Consider the following 20,549-nt stretch of genomic DNA (forward strand, 5'->3'; position numbering starts at 1 on the left):
AATAATAAAACACTAATAATATTATATCAATAAATAAATAGAGAGAAAAAAATAATAAAACATTAAATAATTTGTTGATTTTCTTCAATAAAAAAAATGTTTTAATCGTTTAATTGTTTTAAAACTTATTGATTGATTACTAAAATTGAATAATTGTTTTATAAAATGTTTGCCACAAAAACATTTGTATCGCTAATTGTTTTAAAAACTAGATATTATTCAATGCAAACAACAATAACTAAAACAACAACAATAATAACTAAACGGCTATTATTTGGCAAACAATTTATTTGGCAATCGTTGGCCACAAACAACACGTGTTCAGCAAAACGATTACTACAAACACAACAACACGCGGTCATCGATAACAATAGCAACGCCGACACCATTAGCATTGATGGACAGGTATGTGATTTTGAAGGGACAGTCAGTCATGTCATTAAACACAATGTTTTTTTTTATATAATAGCAAAACACTGGACAAGTTTACCAACAATTGTCTCAATCGGTAATTATTTTTTTATTGTTGTTATGATCTGATATGTGATTATAACTATTGTAATAAAATCAATTGATTTATTTTGTATCTATCTATCTATTAGTTGCCCAACAATATCGACAGCACCGTTGCCGGCAACAAGACTACCGATACCAACAGTGATGGACAGGTATGTCACGATAGGGAGAGGACGGACACACAGTCATCGAAAGTTTTTTTTTATTTCACTAAAAACCTCTTATTTTATAATTATTACTAATTGTTTAGCAAAATCGGCAACACTTGCGTCAAATTTACCAACAATTGTCTCAATCGGTAATTATTTTTGTTGTTGTTATGATGTGATTATAACTATTGTAATGAAATCAATTGATTTATTTTCTATCTATCTATTAGTTGCCCAACAGTATCGACAAAACCATTGCCGACAACAGCAACAAGACTACCGATACCAACAGTGATGGACAGGTATGTCACGATAGGGAGAGGACGGACACACATACACACAGTCATCGAAAGTTTTTTTTATTTCACTAAAACCTCTTATTTATAATTGTTTAGCAAAATCGGCAACACTTGCGTCAAATTTACCAACAATTGTCTGAATCGGTAATTACCGTAATTTGTTTTTGTTTTAAGTGATTATAACTATTGTAACAATCAATTGTTTTGTCACCGCAAATCAGTTGCCAAACTTCTTTGTCAGTACACATTGCTATCATCTGTATTCGCCGAACTTGATCTTCGAAGATAATCTACGAAATATAAAAACCCTGGGTTTGACTAACTATATCAAACAGCTATCGATGGTTAAACTATTAGCTCATCTAAAGTATTCGCATAAACGGCTGGACGTACTCAAGATTACCGAACATCCCGAAGATCAGACAGTCAGAGTCCGGTGGCGAGTAGTCGGTACACCCGGTTTGGGCATTATTTTTATGTTTTGGCGCTACAGTTTCAATGTGAAGAAGAGTACAGCAAAAGATAGATCCGAGTAAGTGATTGATTTGATTTGATTTACTAATTGATTGTCTAGTTTTTCTTTCATCTAATGTTAGTATTATTATTATTATTATTACCGTATATTACAAAACTCTTTGACAAAAATTTCCCGCATTTTTTTAGTTCATAATTCCCTAAAAAAATGTTTTCTATGTTTTCATGAAAATTCCTGCCCATACCCCCCTCCCCCACCACTGCCCTGAGAGGGTGAGTGTTGGGAATTAGATATAGATAAAATTAATAGTTTTTTGTTTGTTTTTTTTAAAAAAAATCCTCTTTAATTACGTTATAGTAATTATTAGTAAATTTTAATTTACAAAAACTAGAAATTATTTTTTTTTGATTTGATTTTTAATTGATTTAATTTCAAATACGAGGTTCAAATAAAATAGTAATAATAATTGATTACTAAAAGTTTAATAAAGTGTGCATGATTAAAGTACAGTATATTTTATAAAATTGATCTTGAATAATAGTTTATATAAAAATTTATCATGATGATTCAAGTGCTGCTTATATAGTTTAGTAATGATTAATACAGAGATCTATGTGTTTTCATGTGATTTATATACCGTATAAAATCAATTGTTATTATATTATTATCACTTAATCTGATCCCAACTGTTTGTTTGTTGTACAGATGGACGGATGGCTTCTCCATATTTCATGTCGGCAGCGACGGTAAAATTGATAAACATATTATCGAAAAAGTAATTATATAAAAAAAAATAATTATAAATTCATATAAAAATAATATTTAAAATTGAAATTTTTATTAATATTATTATTATTATACCATTATTATTATTATAGATAATGCCCGATGATAATCGTGAGCCAACTGATCCGACAAAAAGGTCATCAACCGATATTAATGTGAAATTAGCATTTATTTTAGGTTTAGTACCGCAATCGGCGACGGCCGCAGCAGCGGCGGCGACGGCGACCAGTAATAGTGTCATCAGTTATCAACAATTAGTGGCCGAACTTATGACCACAACGCTAACCACAAATTGGTTAACAATTGGTTAGTTTCCCGATTTGATTGATTGACACCACCGGCACCGGTATTTGTTAAAATATAATATTACTTTTTAATAATAATATTATTATTAAACAATTTGTATAAATTGAAAATTAATTATTGAAAGAGAGAGAGAGAGATAATTGTTTTAAAATGAATAGTTGTTTTTTAGTGTTAAAAAAATGATAAATTTTGATTTAAAATATTTTATTAGTTTTTATATAATAATTATTATTAATTATTATTGTATTTAAATGCATATATTATACTGTATATCATATATGCCAATCAAAATGCAATTAATTTATTTTTTGTGTTGAATTTTGTAATAATAATAATAATAAATATGATGCTTGCAATTTGCCATATAATTTGCTATATATATATATATAATATATAAAACTCAATTGTAATAACAATTGTTATATTTTTAGTTTTTTAAAAAATATTTAGTATTAAATGAAAAAAATCAATTCAATCGATCACTTTTTAAAAATCACATTTATTTATTTGTTTTTAATCAATAGTAAAACATTTTGATTTAAATAATAATAATAATAATAATAATAGTTTAGATCTTATAATATACATATAATGATAATAAATAAATAAATAAAAAATAATTCGATATTTAGGGGGGGGGGTTTAAAAAATAAAATAAACATTAAAAACAGTGGTCCTTAAAAAAAATTAGTGATAATTAATTAAAACAAAATATAAAAAAAGCTCCTAATTATTAGTATCTTTAGTATTATTATTATTACTATTAGTAGTAGTATTAGTGGTTAACTTTCGATCAAATTTAAGTAATTTTTTTATACTCGAAGTCAACGATTTATTACTACTACTACTACTAGTATCTGATGAGCTCTTACTTCGAGATAATATAGACTTTTTGCTACCATTGGTACTACTGTTTCGGTTTAGAAAATGACTTTTAATAGTAATCTCATTATTATTAGAATAATAATCGGTATTTGCTTTCATCGCTTGATTTGTCGACGAATTAGACGACACACCCGACGTTGTCGACGATCGACAGGAACTAGACTTTCCGTTCAGTAATAGATTACTACTATTTTCCGATAATAACTGGTCATTAGGTTTATGACTAGACATAGTAGTAGTAGTAGTAGTAGTAGTAGTGATATTATCTGTCAGTGCAGATGTCGAGTGAGATTTCAAAACATCAAATTTGCTATCAATTAGATTATTAGTAATATCTTGTATGAGCTGACAATTGAACGGTTGTTGTTGTTGTTCAGCAACAACAGAGCTACCGGTGCTGATGCCGGCGGTAAACAATACCGGCAACGACTTTGAGTCGACCGGATTTTGACCGGACAATGCTTTCGACTTTTTCTTCTTTTTCTTTATCTAAACAAACAATAAAAACAATAAATAAATCGAAAAAATTTAAAATTATATATATTTTTAAAAAAAATAATACATACCTTCCGCTGCTGATTGGACTCTAATTTAGTAGTAGTAGTAGTCGTAGTAGTATTTGATACTAATTCGGTGACATTATTATCGACTAATTTATATAAAAATATAATAATAATTTTGTTAAATATAAGTATAGAGTAAATGTCATGTTTTAGGAATGATATTCAATAAAGAAACAGTAGTTTAAAAATTTTGGTTTTAAATTATTAACTAATTTAAACAATTGTTGACATTTTTGATGTCATTTGATGACATCCTTATGACCCGATCCTTATGGATCCAATCACATGTCATCAATGACATCCAAAATTGTCAACAATTGTTTAAATTAGTTCAATAATTTAAAACCAAAATTTTTAAACTACCGTTTCTTAATTGAATATCATTCTTAAATACGACATTTTTGTTTGACATATATTGTTAACAAACCATCAAATTTGAGTGCTTTCGGTGGCACTGGAGATGTCGATGGACTGGGATTAGGATTGGGATGCGAGCGCTTGTTTGTTGTTGTTGTTGACTGTGTCGTAAGCAGCACCGGTATTATACTATTACTACTATCATTTGATGTCATTGCATCCAACTGTTGTGGTGGTGGTGATGGTGTTAATCCCAACCCTCCGGCATTACGTTTGGACAGCCGATGGCCCAAAATAATGACAAACATTATGACTACAATCAACTCTATCATCATCAGTGCGATATGTATTTCAATGTAATGCCAGTTGAGATCTTCCCGTTCCTTCAACAGTACCGACATCTCCGTCGAAATGGTATTCAGTTTCATGTCTAACATTGCGATCATCTCTTGTTGTTTTAAATCCTTTATTTTTAAATGTATAAAAAATTATGAAAAAACTAATTATCGGTTTAATATATTTATTAAATACCCGTTCAGTAGCCCTAATGTTAGTGTCGTTGAGTTTACTGATAGTATGGTTGAATGCTTTCTGCATTTCTTCCATCTGTTTGCGATACCGTTGCGACAGTTGTTCCAAATATTGCGAACTCAACGACAGATTCACTTCCAGTGATTTGATTCGATTCGACAATCGAATGATTACCGACTCTTTCGATTGTCCGCCGCCAATATATTGGCCATTGTTTGCTCCATTAATATTGCCGACAATCTGGCCATTTGGATAACCATTGTACTGCTGTTGGTGGCCAAAATTTGCGTCAGCGGGAGTCACATTAAGAACCCGTTGTTGTTGTTGCGGTAATTCAGGTTTTGTAGCAATAATTGATTCGTTTTGAATATCAACAACCGGTAGAGTTGGCGGAAATTCTTCATTATTATTATTATTGTTAGTATTTGTTAATACTTCCGATGAGATATCACCACCGCTGCCGACGACATCATCTTTGGAAACATTATTCACTGAAACAACAGCAGGCGAGTCGTCATTTTGCTGGACAATAGGCTGAGATTTGTCGTCGTTTATCGACATCGAGTCGCTGCTATGTGTGACCATAATTGTCGACGTAGACGACGGCATTGTCTTTGCAAACGTATTATCCGTATCGATAATACCAACAATACTACTACGACTGTCCAATGAGATAGTGGTAGTACTGCTGCCGCCCATTGACTCGACAGCGGCCTGTGGTGTCATCTGATCCAATGGTCTGGTCGGCGCTATCGACGACGCGTAGGCAATGTTTTCCGGTAAAAAACTTGACTCGACTTTAATCGATTCGTTGTTAATGAAGGCACGGCTAGACTTTTCTTTATCACTGTTCGTATTGCACTCAAACGGTCGACCACTACCAGTGCCGCCGTTGCTATCACTCAATTGCATCACATTGTGTAGCGACCGATACTGGTCGACCATAATCTCGAATAAATGATCGCCGAATATTGATTTCAAATACAGACAACCAGTTGAGTAATTGCCACCAATTGCTAAACACATAGCGAGATATCTATCGACTTTCGGATACAGACGATAGGCGGCCGATGAAAACTGTTGGCAATTAGTCTTCATCGTTGCCGACGACGACGACGACGAATCAGTGGCCATTCGTTGACTATTATTGTTTAACGACTCGTCGGCTTTGCTATCGATAACAATGTTGTCGTCAGTGTTTCCTAAATAAAAAATTAAATTTTAAAAATCACTTTAAACTACAACAACAACAATACCATTGATAACTTGCGCCGCTTTTCGGACAATATTGAATACGGCGTCTCTGGCTGTGCCAAACAAGTTAGTACTATCTTCCTGTTGGCCACCGACCAACTCTTCGGCCAATGCCGACTCTGATTCGTCCTCATTGATGACCACACCGTGTATATTGGCGTCGGCTCCGTCAATGGTATCGATACGTTCGACCTCTTCGAACAGTGATGTACCGAACGTACGGACAACGCTTAGCGGACAAAAATGTTCGGTACCGTAATGGGACAACAATTCAATTTTGATAAACTTAACGAAACCCGTATTCTGGAGGGAAAAACGTTGAACTGATCGTTCGTCTAGTGCTTGAAAAGTGCCTGAAAATTGAAAAAAAAAAACAAACAAACAAACGATAAGATTAGAAACTTTGTCGAAGAAATTCAAACTAAGAGTTCGGTTAAACCGTTAAAACCAGGATTTGTTCGGTGAAACTGTTAAAACCGGGATTTGTTCGGTTAAGCTGTTAAAACCGGGATTTATTCGGTGAAACCGTTAAAACTAGGATTTATTCGGTTAAACCTTTAAAACCGGGATTTAAACGGTTAAACCGTTAAAACCGGGATTTATTTTTTTAGCTCAAAACGGTTTGGTTCCGATTACATCCAACAACATCAACAACAACTACCGGTATATAATAATTACCTAATGATGACCAGTCGCGGGTCGGATAGTGATCGCTGGCCTGTATGTTAAACTCTTTGGGAACCGATGAGTATAATTCAAAGTTAGCTAATTCAATGTGTTTCGGTTGTATTGTTTCGCACAGCTCTACCACAAACCAGATCTTGGCTTTGCATGGATTCAACATATATTCATCTGTTTGTTCGTTTAAAATCCTAAATTAATTAATCAAAAAATTAAAACAAAATTATAATTAAAGATTTTAATTTAAATAATTGTTTCAAATATTTATATTTAATTTTATAATATGTATTGTAAATTATATATAATAAAATATTTATAATTAACTAATATTAACTATCATTTTTAATCATTAAACTTAATTATCTAATTATCAATTTAATATTATTTTTTTTTAAAAATCATATTTCATGGTTATGTTGGGGTAAAACAATATTCAATACATTAAACATTAAATTATCATTAAAACGGAAATATAAAGTAATCAACAAAAAAAAATTATGAATTACTTGTCATATTAATTATATATATAAATCTTAATTATCTATTGTATTAATTTTAATTTTTTAAAAATATTATATTTCAAAAAATTAAAATATAAGCAAAAAAATATATAATAAGCAAAAATGATTAGTTAAATTGGATTTTTTTTGTTGAAAAAAGCAAAAATCAAAGTTTAAAAGTCTAAATCAAAAGTATGAAAATATCTTATCATTAATAATAATAATATAATTAATTGATTCAAATTATATATATATATTAATATCAATTATATACATATATGTAAAATAAACCATAATTATGGTTAAAATGTATTTATCAGATAACATAAACTAATATTTAATGTTAGGCAACCAACAAAAAAGTCAATGCCATTGATTGTTTAGTTTAACTAAAAAATTGAAAAAAAATTAAATACAAGTCAGTGATCCGTTAAAATAACACTACAATTAAAAAATAAAAATAAATAAATATATGAAAAATTGTTTGCAACACAAAAAAAAACAATAACACATATATTTTAGGCTAAAAATAAAATTAATTGATATTATTATCTAACAAAAATATATCACACATTTAGCGACATATTGACGACACTATTGTATGAAAAATATCAGTAATTATTATTTAATTATTATTATTAAGCAAAAAAAATAACAAATAATTAAAATAACAATTATATAACTATTTTTTCCCAACTTTTCTAATTAAATCTAATAATAAATTGTATAATAATTATTAGCTATAATTAACTAAATTTTCTTTTTTTTTAAAAACATCAACAATTATACAGTATATTACACAACAATCTATTAATAATTATAATTAATTAATTACTCATTGAAATAAATGTGGGAAAATTGTATGTAAATTAAAAAAATTAATTAATTAATTTAAAAAAATAATAAATTAACAAATCGTAAGTACAAACCTCATGACCGACTCGGACTCGGGATTGCTGTCCACTATTTTGGCGCCGCATTCGTTGGACGCAAAATTTCGGGTCCGTTTTCTGGCCAACAATGTCGTAGGCTTCTGATTGGCCACCACCGGATCGGCAAACTGTGCCGCTTGTTGTTGTTGCTGTTGTGGCTGCTGCTGCTGTTGTGGTGCCAATTGCGGGCCCGACGATTGGTGGTGTCCACCAACGATTGGCTGCTGTCGGCCATTGCCGCCACCGTTATTCAGATGGTGGCCACTCATTTGTTGTCCACTTTGTTGTTGTTGTTGTTGGACAGCCTTTTCGGCAATCTTTTTGCGCCACTCCTCGAATGACAGCATTTCGTTTGGCGTGGCCGGAGTCGGCACCGACGGCAGATCGTCGTCCTGGATGATGACCAACGGTTCCACATATAATGTTCGGTTGATTGTCGACTCGTTGGTCGCCGACGCCGCCGCGGTATTATTATCGGCGGCTAATTTTTGAACATCACTTTTGCCATCGTTATCGGTGTTAGTGGTCGTGTTTGTGTTGTCATCGACACCGCCGCCGCCAGTGTTGGACGTTGTCGAGTCTATCGGCGGTAATGTTTCCGCTGTTACTGTCGATGATGACTGTTGTTGTTGGCCATCACCGCCGCTATCATTGACATTGTTGTTGTTGCTGCTGATGGTGTCCACCGATGCCGATGTCCATTGTTGTTGTTGACAATCGGTAACAACACCGACGGTAACCAACAATAGTACTACTAATAGTGTCCGCAAGTTATGCGTTGACCACAAATAATTGTTTTTTGTAGTCATCGCCGAAACAATTATTATTATTATTATTATTATTATTACTACTAATGACAAACAATTGGCGGCCGAAGTCAGTCATTGAATTAGTGGCCAAAACAACAACAAAAATCACAACAAAAATACCCAATCAGTCAATAAAACTAACGATTACTTCAAATCAAATCAATAAATGTAAACAACATTTAAATATTTTTAAAAAATAATTATTATTATTATATTTCAACTAAACGTATGTATCGATTGTAATGTTATTTACTTTTATTTATTTAAAAAATAAAAATAAAATAAAACATTAAATTATTGGGAAAAAAAATTATTTACACGTTTAGTGTTTTATATGAATCACTGCTAATAATCATAATAACAGTTATATATTGAATAATAATCACTAATTGATTAATACATACATATAAACTGATTGAAACGTTTTTAGGCAAACATTTATTTTGAAGGCCAATAGCTTTTTTAAATACAGTAATACTAAAGTGTTTACCATATAATTACTGTTAGTATAATACAAGTCCAATACTATCGAGTGATGCAAACATTTTTTTTTTTTTTTAAATAGTGATTTATATTACTAGTGAGCCATACATTACTACACAACTGATATTATACTGTATTTAAAGAGAGAGAGCATAAGCACTGCGTCATACTATACAGTGTATTATTACAGTATAGCCTCTATGACTAATACATTAGGGGAGGGGGTGGTGTTGTTCACATAATACGTTCGTACATTTTAAGAAATCTAGATCCCTTCCCTCCTCCTATGTTTGAATGTAGTCATTTTTTAAAAAAAAATTACGTTCACATATCCCTAACCGCTAACCCCCCCCCCCGTCCACCACCACTACAAAATAAAATATCTAAATGGAAACGTCCTTAAGATCTCTACCCTTTCTTTACCCCTCGTTTGCAAAAATTCGCTTAGACCGACCCCCCTTCCCCTTCAAGTGCGAACTTAATATGTGAATCATCCCTTAGCATTTTAGCAATACCCAAATTTTAAACAAGTACCAAACTATACTAGTACAGCATAATGTGTGTTTACTGTATACTGAATTATTTAGCCAATCATAGACGTACAAATCATATTTTGAAAAATAATACAATTGTACATTGGTACGTTTTTCTTATTTAAAAAAAAAAATCGTAATTCATATATCCTAGTACAATTACTTAACAATGTTGAGAAAAAAATTCAAAATAATAACCTTGATAAAAAATTCCATAATTAAAACGTGTTATAATTAATTTATTTATTTATATATATATATATTAGTTGACTGTACTAGTGACATTTTTAGTAAATTTATTATTATTATTATTAATTATATTTTTTATTACAGTACATAAAAACAAATTATTTCAATTAATTAATTATAAAAAAAATGATATTACATTAAATTATTATTATTACTGTTAGCTTGATTATTGATTATTTAATTAATTTAATATTAACAATTATTATTATTATTATTATTATTATATAACTATTATAATATATAATTAAAAAAAATACAAATTAAATAATTAGAAAATTAATATTATAATTAATTTATTATTGTATCCATAAATTTGTTGAGATTTTTTAAATTATTGTAAACAAAATTTTTTTTTTTTTTTTACAAACATATCAATCAAAATCAATTATATAATATATACACACATAAAAAATAATTAAAAAAAAAACAATTAACTGATTGAATAATACAATTAAACAAACAAACAAACAAAATAATATTAAAAATAGTTTTTATAGATTTATAAAAAAAAATTGTTTATTTATTTCTAATTATAATCTATTAATTGTATTAAATATTTGTATATTTTGGTAAATTTTATTTTATAAATTGATAGTTAATATTGTTTTATTTTATTTAAAAATAGCTAAGTATTAAAAACTGTATAATTTTTTTAGCCTAATAATTATATATTAATTTTAAGTTGAAAACATTTTAAATATAAAAACATATATATAAATAATAAATGATAAATTTATTATAGAAAATATCTAAAATTTTCAATAAGTAAAATTAATCAGCTAAATTTTAAAAAATAAAAATAAAATAGTGTCAATGATAGACAATTACATTTTAATTTTACAAAAAATATTTCAATTAACTAGCTAGAATTTTAAAATTAAATTATTATTATTATAAGTTAAAACAATTTTTATAATCTATATAAACTAAATATAATATTATATATATATATATATATATATATATATATATAATTAAATAAAATTAATAATAATAATTAATAAACTAAATGTTGAATAATAATCATCGGCGCCGCCAACTATCATGTGAACCGTCAGCAAAACTATGACTATATGTGCTGTTAAAATGTAAAAATAATAATAATAAAATAATTAATAAAAAAATTTTATAACTTAAGTAATCTACGTAATAAAATGTACATTAAAAAAATAATTTATTTAACTTTTAATATAATAACTTTATTACGTTGATTAGTAATAATTTTATTATCAATTAATAATTTATAATATATATATATATATATTATTTTCCCCCTAATTTTAATTATATTATTATAATTATATCTAATATTATATATAGTTTATTACTTACAGTTGTGGTGGGGGTGCTGTTGGACAGGGAACGTGATGATGTTCATCACGGACCATAGGCATTGGCAACGGGAACGGTAGCGGCATCGGTAGTACCCGATGGCCTAACATCAATAGACCACCTTTCTATACGCACCACAAATTTTTTTTTAATTAAATAATTTTTTAAACATAGTTTTAACATAAATATTAGTTTTGGGATAATTCATAATTAATTAATTTAGAAGAAAATAGAAATTAAAAAAAATAATTTAAATATAATTTTGTTCAAAAATAAAAAAAAACAAATAAAAAGATTATGATAACTAAAAATTATTTATTTATTTTTTTGGATAAAAATAACCTAGATAAAATTCAATAGCAATAGATAAAGTTAGTTAGTTTTATATATAATTATAACTTTGTTATTAATATTATTATTAAATTTCTAAAATATATACTAATATAAATAGCTATAGTAATAAATATAAATATAACAATAATATTTTTTTGACAAAAATAACCTAGATAAAATTCAATTTTAATAGCAATAGATAAAGTTAGTTAGTTTTATATATAATTATAACTTAATTATTATTATTATTATTATTAAATTTCTAATATTAATGCTAATATTTATAGTTATATATACATATATATATATAACTAAAAAACAATAATAATAAATTATTTAAAAAAATATTAACAGATTTTTTTTTCTACTATTATTGCTATTATAATTATTATATTATTAATTACCTTGAACATTTTTTTTAATAGTCCACCGCCGCCGGCATCAGTAAGCACTGTTAGTACGGATACCGTTACCACAATTGCCAAAAAACTTTTCATAATAATAATTATTTTTTTATTTTAAAAAAAAAAATAATTTTACAATAAATAGATAATATAATATTTTTTTTAACTCCTGGGTATTATATATATATATATATATACTGTAATAAAACACTAGTAAACCATTTGGTCACACATACAGGTGCTCTCAACAACAAAAAAAATGTCTAAACCTATCCCATCAAATAAACTTTAAAAAATAATAATAATTTAGTTTTGAACCTAATATTTATAGTTTTTTTTTGTTATAGTTGAAAAATTAAAAAAAAATTATTGTCTATAACCATTAAATATCATAATTGTTTTTTTTTTAAAAAGTTATTTATAAATAAAAATAAAAATTAAATATAAAAAATATATTTATAGTAAAATAGTTAACTAACTATAAGTGATACTTTCATTTTAATTGTATCAATTGATTTGTTTGTTTTTGTTATTTTTTATTATCTATTGTCTAAAATAAAAATTATTTATATATAAAAAAAATTAATGATAAAAGTGAAAGCTAGTGACAATTTTTTTTAATTATTAATAAACTATATATCTATATATATATATATATTTAGCTATATTTTTAATATTAGATAATAATGTAGTTTAAATTTTATATAATTTATTTTTTTTAAAAAATAAATGTTTATAAAGTTAGCCAGTAATTAACAATTTATAATACAATGTATTAACTTTATTAATTTACTTAAACTTATCAAGTTAAATATAAGTTGATGAATTGATCATGATAACTTTTTTTTATGGGGATAAATATTATAACATTATTGATGTTGAAAATTATTATATATATATATATATGAATAATTATTCATTAGATAACATAATAATTTTTATTGTTAGTTTAATAGTTTTTAAAAAAATACATTACAATAAATATTAAACTATGACTAAGATTTTAACAATTTATTTAATTTTATACTAGACTATAATGTGTGATTTAGTTTTATCTTGGTACTTTTTTTTAATAAATTTTTAACTAACTAAACAAAAAATTCCTATATATATATATATATAGTTAATGATTATTTATAACTAGTAACTTTAGATATATGTGACTAAAATTAGTGTTTTATTGAATGAAATATTTGCTTAAAAGCACGAAAATATGTGATTATATTTTGTTAAAATAGTCAAAATATGTGGTTATATTTAATAACAATTTAAAAATTGAGTTACAATTAATGATAAATTAATATTTTTTTTCTTATCAATACTTAAATTCTCATAAATTAAAATTATACAACTTTTAAACTCTTAGTATAAATTAAAATCAATACAAATAAATCTTTAAATCTTATTGTCTTTTTGTAGACATTAGAAATTAGTAGAATTTTATAAAACATAAATATTATGATACAGTATTTGTCTGAAATTATGAAATAGTAATAATGTATAATACATCGCATAAACATAAAATGCTTATTTATTTTAAAATATTGAAAACAATAATACATATACTAAATAAACATAAGAAAAATGTATTTTAACTATTATTTTCCATTATATTATAGTTATATGCAAAATATGTGCTTATATTTGATAATATGTGACTACATTTCAAAATATGTTGTTATATGTGTTTATGTGACTAAAACTTTTGCCATAATTATTAGTTTTCAATCAATTGTATATATATCTAATTATTTTGTTAATATCTTTAATCACTAAAAATATAAGTTATATGTGAAATAAATGCTCTATTTATAACTTGTTAATAACAATAGTAAGACAACCATTAGTTGTTATTATTATAGACTAACACAAACACGTGTTGATTAATAATATATAAATAGTATTATCATAACAATGTCTGAACAGTTATCTCCAAGGACTCGGAGGAGGAAAAAAGTTGCGACCAATTTGCTTAAAAAAAGTCCTGAATAAAAGCCATACAAATAGTAATTATGTAATTAATTTAATTAATAAAAAGAAACAAAATTGAAAATAAATACTAATTTTTTATTAAAATTTATTATTTATCTATATTTTATTTTTGTTTTTTTTATATAAAAATAAGGTTTTATCGGTAAATATGCGTAATATATTGAAAATTGATGGCATAGTACCCGACGACGACTACAATATATTTTCCATACAATCGACTGTAGGCTCGGCCGTCAAAAAATTTGCCAAAACTATCGGATTAGAGCTAAGAATTCGTGACCAAATGATTACCGCATTTGTCGGTTTCCAGACACTTACCGAAACAATCGATGCTTTTTAACCAGTGCTCAAACTGATGGGCTGAAACTATATGGCCGTACTGTTGAGGTTAGCGTCAAGTGTGTGGCCGACACTTTCCTGGACAGCAACCGAGTCCTGGACAGCAACCGAGTCCTGGACAGCAACCGAGTCCTGGACAGCAACCGAGTCCTGGACAGCAACCGAGTCCTGGACAGCAACCGAGTCCTGGACAGCAACCGAGTCCTGGACAGCAACCGAGTCCTGGACAGCAACCGAGTCCTGGACAGCGGCCGAGTCGTCGGCAAAGCCCTAAAGAGGATGATTACGAAGCAGACGTCTCGTCTGGAAGCGATCCGTTGTCTTTGACATTGCCGTCGCCGCCACCACCGAGTCTAGTGACCACCGATGATGAGGAATACTATTGACTAATAATAATTTTTACCGCTATTCTGGAGACACGAAAAATTCATACATACTTTAGGATTGTATACATGTTTAGGTTGGGTTGGTTTGGTTTGGGTGGCTATTCACCGAAAAACATTACCCCCTCCACACCCCCACCCAACCTACCCCTTCCAAACTAACCATAATTTGTCTAATTTTTATTTAATTAAAACAATACATACCATTGATTAACATTTTTTTTAAATTCTAATAAATTCAACAAAATTTCATTGCATTAAACAATTTTTTATTATTTTTTATTATTATTTTATTTGTTTGAAAAGTTTTATGTATGAAATTATTTACATTACAAAGTACTACTTAAATATTACATTACTATAATAATAATAATAATAATAAAATTGAAAAAATATATTTTAATTAATTAATAATAATTTTTATAATCAACTGACAAAATATATTAATATTAAAAAAAGTGATTTTTTTTACTTAATTGTCATATAATTAATGACATTCAAAGATATTTTTATAAATATTTATAAAAAAAACTTTATTATTATTATTACCTATTTTTTATACAATATTCCTACAAATTATAATAAAAATGAGATTCAAATGTATATAACTATCTCTAAACACATGGGAGGAGGCGTCCAGTGGTTATCGGTAGACACCCGACACCTCCCTGGGCTTTACTGTCCACACATGTGTGGAAATACATGTGTTTTTTAATATACATATTACACGTGTTTGGCCTCACATTTAAACTCCAAGTGTTTAAACTGTGTGTATATATAAGTTATTATACATAAAGTATTACAGTATATGTGTTATGCAATGTGGTATAGTATACACATATATGTATAATACTGTATATATATATATAAATGATTGACACAATTAATGATTTTTGTTTTGATTGATGATATTATATATATATATAATAAAAAAATTGATACAAAAAAGCCATACAAATATAGTAGTAATATAAAAATATATATATAAGTTATATACTGTATATACAATTGAAACAACAATTGAAAAAATATATAAAAATAAACTAAACATTTGATTTCATGTTTGGTTTTGTTTTTTCAATTATAAACTCAAATGTTTTTTTTAAATAGCAAATAGAAAAACAAATATAAAAAACATTTTTATAGCTATTATTAGCATTTTTATAGACTTTTTCTTTTCAATCTATCAATCAATCAATCAAACAATCAATTAATGATTTTATGGACCATTTATAATGGATTTACACTAAAAAAAAAATCTGTTATATTATATAAGTGTTTGTTTTTTTTCTGGAGACTATATTACAATAAATTAGGGAAACAATTGGGAAAAAAACTAAACCAATTGATAAATAATAATAATAATAATAAAAACTAATAGACATATTATATGATATTAATTACAGCAATTAGTGAATAATTAGCTTAAATTATATATTTATAAAAAAAACTATAAAACAATTTGAAACCTAAGGTATATATATATACTGTATATATATATATAAAATATAAGTATGTCTCAAAAAAAACTAGACATTTGGCGATATAATAATTACATTAAAATTAAATCTTATGTTTTTTTCAGAGACAAATAACAACTAAAAAAAAATTAATAATCAATTAAATTATTTCTTATATATAAATATATACAACAGACTAATTAATTATATCTATTTTCATAAAATCAAAATTAATTTAATTAAATTAAAATAATCACTAAATTATAGTTTCGGGACTAGTCTTCATCAGTAGTTCCAACTCCTGATATGAAGACCTATTGGAGCACAGCTTATGCGTGTCGATGGTGTCGGTAGTGGTGCCGTCCGATGATGAATAGTCGCCGGTCGGCACCCGACTAAACTCGTCGTCGATCAACGATATAGACAATACCTATTGGGAGGTGAGAGCGACAAAAAAATGTTAAATAAAAAAACAATTAAAGTTAAAATTAAAAGGAAAATTACTAAAAAATTATAGATAAAACACACAAAAAAATTAGCATTGAATTCAATTATTGTACAGTAGATACCTATTAATAATTGTTAGGCAAATATCATTTAATCTTTTTGTTTTTGTTTTAATTTAATCAAATTGTTTTCCCGTTTACTAAACTACAGTATAATAAAACAATGTATTTCATGCACACACACATACATACATACACACACACACACACACACACACACATACATACATACATACATACACATACATACACATACATACACATACATACACATACATACACATACATACATACATACATACATATATATATATATACATACACACACACACACGCATACAAAAAGTTAAGGACAATATCCTTCAAGCGTTTAATTTATTATTAAACCAAACAATTTTTGTTGTTGTTTTATATTTTATTGTTAGTTTTAATTTAGATTTAATTTTTATTTTTTTATTTAAAAGTACAGTACACCCCCTTATAAGTTTATAAAACTTTTTAACTATAATAATATATTATAGGCGTATCATTAACTTATTGAAAACAGTGTTATCTCTATAAATAGGTGTCGGAATAGTAGGTCAATGTATCGGTTGGTTCATCACTAATTGATACATACATTGATAGATAGATACGACTATACTATTTCATAACTAGACCCCCCACCCACCCACCCCTACCATAACATAGCTGTCAGGGGGGGGGGTACTGTCCTCCTACCCATAAAATAAATGCATAACTTTATTAATAAATTCAAGGCTTACCCAAACTAACTAACTAACTAACTAAACTCAGTCAACCCACTCCCACATAGACAGACAGATATTTAGATTATTTAAAAAAAATAAAAATATTTATGAATGAAATACTAATTACTAAAATAAAATCACACATTTTGTTTGTCGCAATACACAAACATACCTGAGTTTGGCATAAAAAGGCCAACAATAGTGCGATGAATAGCATAGAAAACCCGGTTATCATTCCCATAATGATTATGTATTTGACAACAATTATCGGTGTGAATAGTCTTGACTTGAGCTCTGATGCAAAGTCATCTGAAATACCCAATTTCTGGCCAAACAAACAATAAAATAAATAAATAAATAAATAAAAAAATTAATAAAAAAAATTATAGACATATATGTGTTACGAAAATATTACGGTATAATTAAAAATAATTATTAAAAACATAAAAACATATTATAGACATATACCTTATAACCCCAAAACAGTGGTACATAGAGATCGTCAGCGAGATTTTCAAAACCCCTATTATTAATAACAATTAAAAAAATAAAAATAAATAATTTCTTAATTATATATAATAATAATATATTAATAATTTTTTTTTAAGTCCAAATTCAATACCTAATATAATCATTTTTAGGCACACGTATAGACATTTGTAGTTTACTATCGCCGTGAATGACGGCACCCAACGTCTATGAAAAACAAAAAATAATTTCAAAGAAAGAGAGATAAGATTAATATAAAAGCAATTAATAATAATAACAATAAAATTTTTTATTAACTAATTAATCTATTGCTAAGCGATTACCGGTATATAAAGTAACCGATCAAATGATTAGATTAGATAGACACTTACCGGCTCCACGTGTATGACTGGCCGATGCAGTTTAGGATCGGGTTTCAGACCTTCGATACGGTCAGTAATTCGTCGATCGCCGCCAATAAAGTGCGGCAAACTGACAATAATGGGTATATCGTGCTGGCATTGGCTCATATCGTAGACGCCGTCCAGTCGACAGTGATAGTCGTTGTTGTCGTTCATACAGAAACACTCGTTTTCCGGATTCGTATCCTTACCGGCCATCACATCGTCGGGTGCCGAATATATGTACGTTTTGATACCCTTGTGAATGGCCTCCTCTTGAAATGTTACGTAAAGTGAGCTAATAATTAGGGATATATATAATAAATAATTTAATAAGTTATTTACAACTATAGCTTATACCGTATAGATAGCGAAAATCGGTAGCTATGGGTAACAGACAGACAGATAGATATAACTAATACATACCGGCAAACATCGGGCACATAGAAATACAATCGTTTAGTCTTATCGACAAACGGCGGCCAAATAGTACCGTCGGTACCATTGATTTGATTACAACTGTCGGCTTTCCAATAGTCGAGTTTTGTTTGACTTTTCCATGACTTGAAATAGCCGAACATATCTTCGGTATCCGACAGACCAGTGTAGACCTCGAACGGGCCGTCAAGTGTACCGTTGCGGCCATTGAGTACACCGAACGAGTTATTCGGGAAAAACTCTTTGGGCATAAAGTCGCTTACACCGAATCTGGACAGTGTATTGGCAAAACCTTCGGCAGTGTCCAGAATATCCAGTTTATAGCCGAACAATAGGTCGCGGACAGTCGTATTGATGAACAATGTTTGTTGGTGGCTGTCGAGGAATGAGTTGACGGCCCGGTATGGCAGTGACGAGAATATGGGAGGTATGGGTAGACCGTCGATCACTTTCGGTACTATCGAGCCCAAAGCCTAGGGGGGAGGGAAACAATCTAATTAGTATATCAATCATTCAAGGGATGGTATAGTAGTATAGCTTACAGCAAACGGTGCGTTAACAACAGTAATATTATCGTCGAGTGAACCGGTAGTCAATTCATCGTCGAATACATAGTACCGGCGCTCGTAAAACGTAACTGTTTCCAAATTGTCGGAGAAGCCGATTACTTGACGCTCGTAATGTTGTCTAAAAAAAGTTTCAAACAAACAAATTAATAAAACAATTTTTACAATTTAGAGGACAGTTAGCTAAAAAAAAAAAACATGACTACTACATACTTGAACATATATTTGCCCATTTCTTTGACTTTGATGGTCTTACCACCGTTTTGTACATCGTAGGGGTTGAGTATATGAAAAAAATAGATACCGACTTCGGTCGGCACCGACGGGTTGACCCAAAAACGGAAAAATTCCGACGACTCGTGCAAATTCATCTTCGACTGGATCAGTGTCTTGAGTAGCGGTCTGAACGATAAATGTAAGGCAATGGACAGTATGAGTAGTGTTAGGCCGACGGCGCCGGTTATAAACTTTTTGTTTGTCAAACATTTTCGCAATTTTTTTCCATTCAATGAACTGATGGTCGGTTTCATTGCAAACACTATTAATGTTAGAAAACACTGAATTGACTTCAATTGCATTGCAATTCAATTTTAACTGTTTATAAAAAAATATTTGTTTTGTTTGATAACCGATTTTCGGGGACTTTTTTTTCGGTAAACTTTTTTTTTTTGATGTTGTTTTGTTTGTCTATTATTATTACAAATTGTTTTTTTTTTTATATAAAACACAACAACAATAATAATTAATATTTAAGTTATATATATATATATACTGAGTGTATGGTATGTTATATCACAATAAATACAGTTTTTTTTAAAAACAAAATTTTTGTGTTTTTTAAATGTATTGTAAATTGTATTAAAACTTTTT

The 20,549-nt window shown here is 28.1% G+C and overlaps 4 protein-coding genes across 6 annotated transcripts; 2 read left to right on the plus strand and 2 right to left on the minus strand.

The window, feature by feature from the left end:
- Positions 1 to 185: 185 nt before the first annotated feature.
- On the plus strand, positions 186 to 2,622 carry LOC128957202 (uncharacterized). 3 transcript variants are annotated; one of them, XM_054302931.1, is made up of 10 exons: positions 186 to 405; positions 470 to 508; positions 603 to 668; positions 767 to 814; positions 896 to 967; positions 1,061 to 1,108; positions 1,186 to 1,496; positions 2,145 to 2,214; positions 2,318 to 2,336; positions 2,391 to 2,622. In XM_054302931.1, the coding sequence occupies exons 1-10, from the start codon at positions 223 to 225 to the stop codon at positions 2,534 to 2,536; spliced, it is 1,002 nt and encodes a 333-aa protein (XP_054158906.1). In that variant the 5' UTR covers positions 186 to 222; the 3' UTR covers positions 2,537 to 2,622. The 3 variants fall into 3 exon arrangements, with proteins under 3 accessions (XP_054158906.1, XP_054158908.1, XP_054158905.1); XM_054302933.1 differs by having other exon boundaries at positions 2,403 to 2,622; XM_054302930.1 differs by having other exon boundaries at positions 2,318 to 2,622.
- A 570-nt stretch (positions 2,623 to 3,192) lies between these two features.
- LOC128957222 (SUN domain-containing ossification factor-like) lies at positions 3,193 to 9,215 on the minus strand. Its single transcript, XM_054302953.1, has 7 exons — positions 8,232 to 9,215; positions 6,800 to 6,993; positions 6,124 to 6,474; positions 4,868 to 6,069; positions 4,407 to 4,800; positions 3,983 to 4,065; positions 3,193 to 3,905 (listed from the first exon to the last, which is right to left on the minus strand). Exons 1-7 carry the CDS (start codon positions 9,041 to 9,043, stop codon positions 3,258 to 3,260), a joined length of 3,684 nt encoding a protein of 1,227 aa, XP_054158928.1. The 5' UTR covers positions 9,044 to 9,215; the 3' UTR covers positions 3,193 to 3,257.
- A 5,302-nt stretch (positions 9,216 to 14,517) lies between these two features.
- LOC128957168 (uncharacterized) lies at positions 14,518 to 15,186 on the plus strand. Its single transcript, XM_054302891.1, has 2 exons — positions 14,518 to 14,667; positions 14,762 to 15,186. The coding sequence occupies exons 1-2, from the start codon at positions 14,518 to 14,520 to the stop codon at positions 15,092 to 15,094; spliced, it is 483 nt and encodes a 160-aa protein (XP_054158866.1). The 3' UTR covers positions 15,095 to 15,186.
- Positions 15,187 to 16,585: 1,399 nt separating this feature from the next.
- LOC128957207 (lysosome membrane protein 2-like) lies at positions 16,586 to 20,384 on the minus strand. The gene is made up of 8 exons (XM_054302938.1): positions 19,893 to 20,384; positions 19,656 to 19,800; positions 19,102 to 19,586; positions 18,667 to 18,973; positions 18,429 to 18,502; positions 18,275 to 18,329; positions 17,979 to 18,131; positions 16,586 to 16,981 (listed from the first exon to the last, which is right to left on the minus strand). Exons 1-8 carry the CDS (start codon positions 20,255 to 20,257, stop codon positions 16,808 to 16,810), a joined length of 1,758 nt encoding a protein of 585 aa, XP_054158913.1. The 5' UTR covers positions 20,258 to 20,384; the 3' UTR covers positions 16,586 to 16,807.
- Between the last annotated feature and the right edge of the window lie 165 nt (positions 20,385 to 20,549).

This window comes from Oppia nitens, unplaced genomic scaffold, assembly GCF_028296485.1.
Source record: "Oppia nitens isolate AA-2021 unplaced genomic scaffold, nextdenovo-longstitch-racon4-pilon3 scaffold38_pilon_pilon_pilon, whole genome shotgun sequence".
Classification (NCBI taxonomy): Eukaryota; Metazoa; Arthropoda; class Arachnida; order Sarcoptiformes; family Oppiidae; genus Oppia; species Oppia nitens.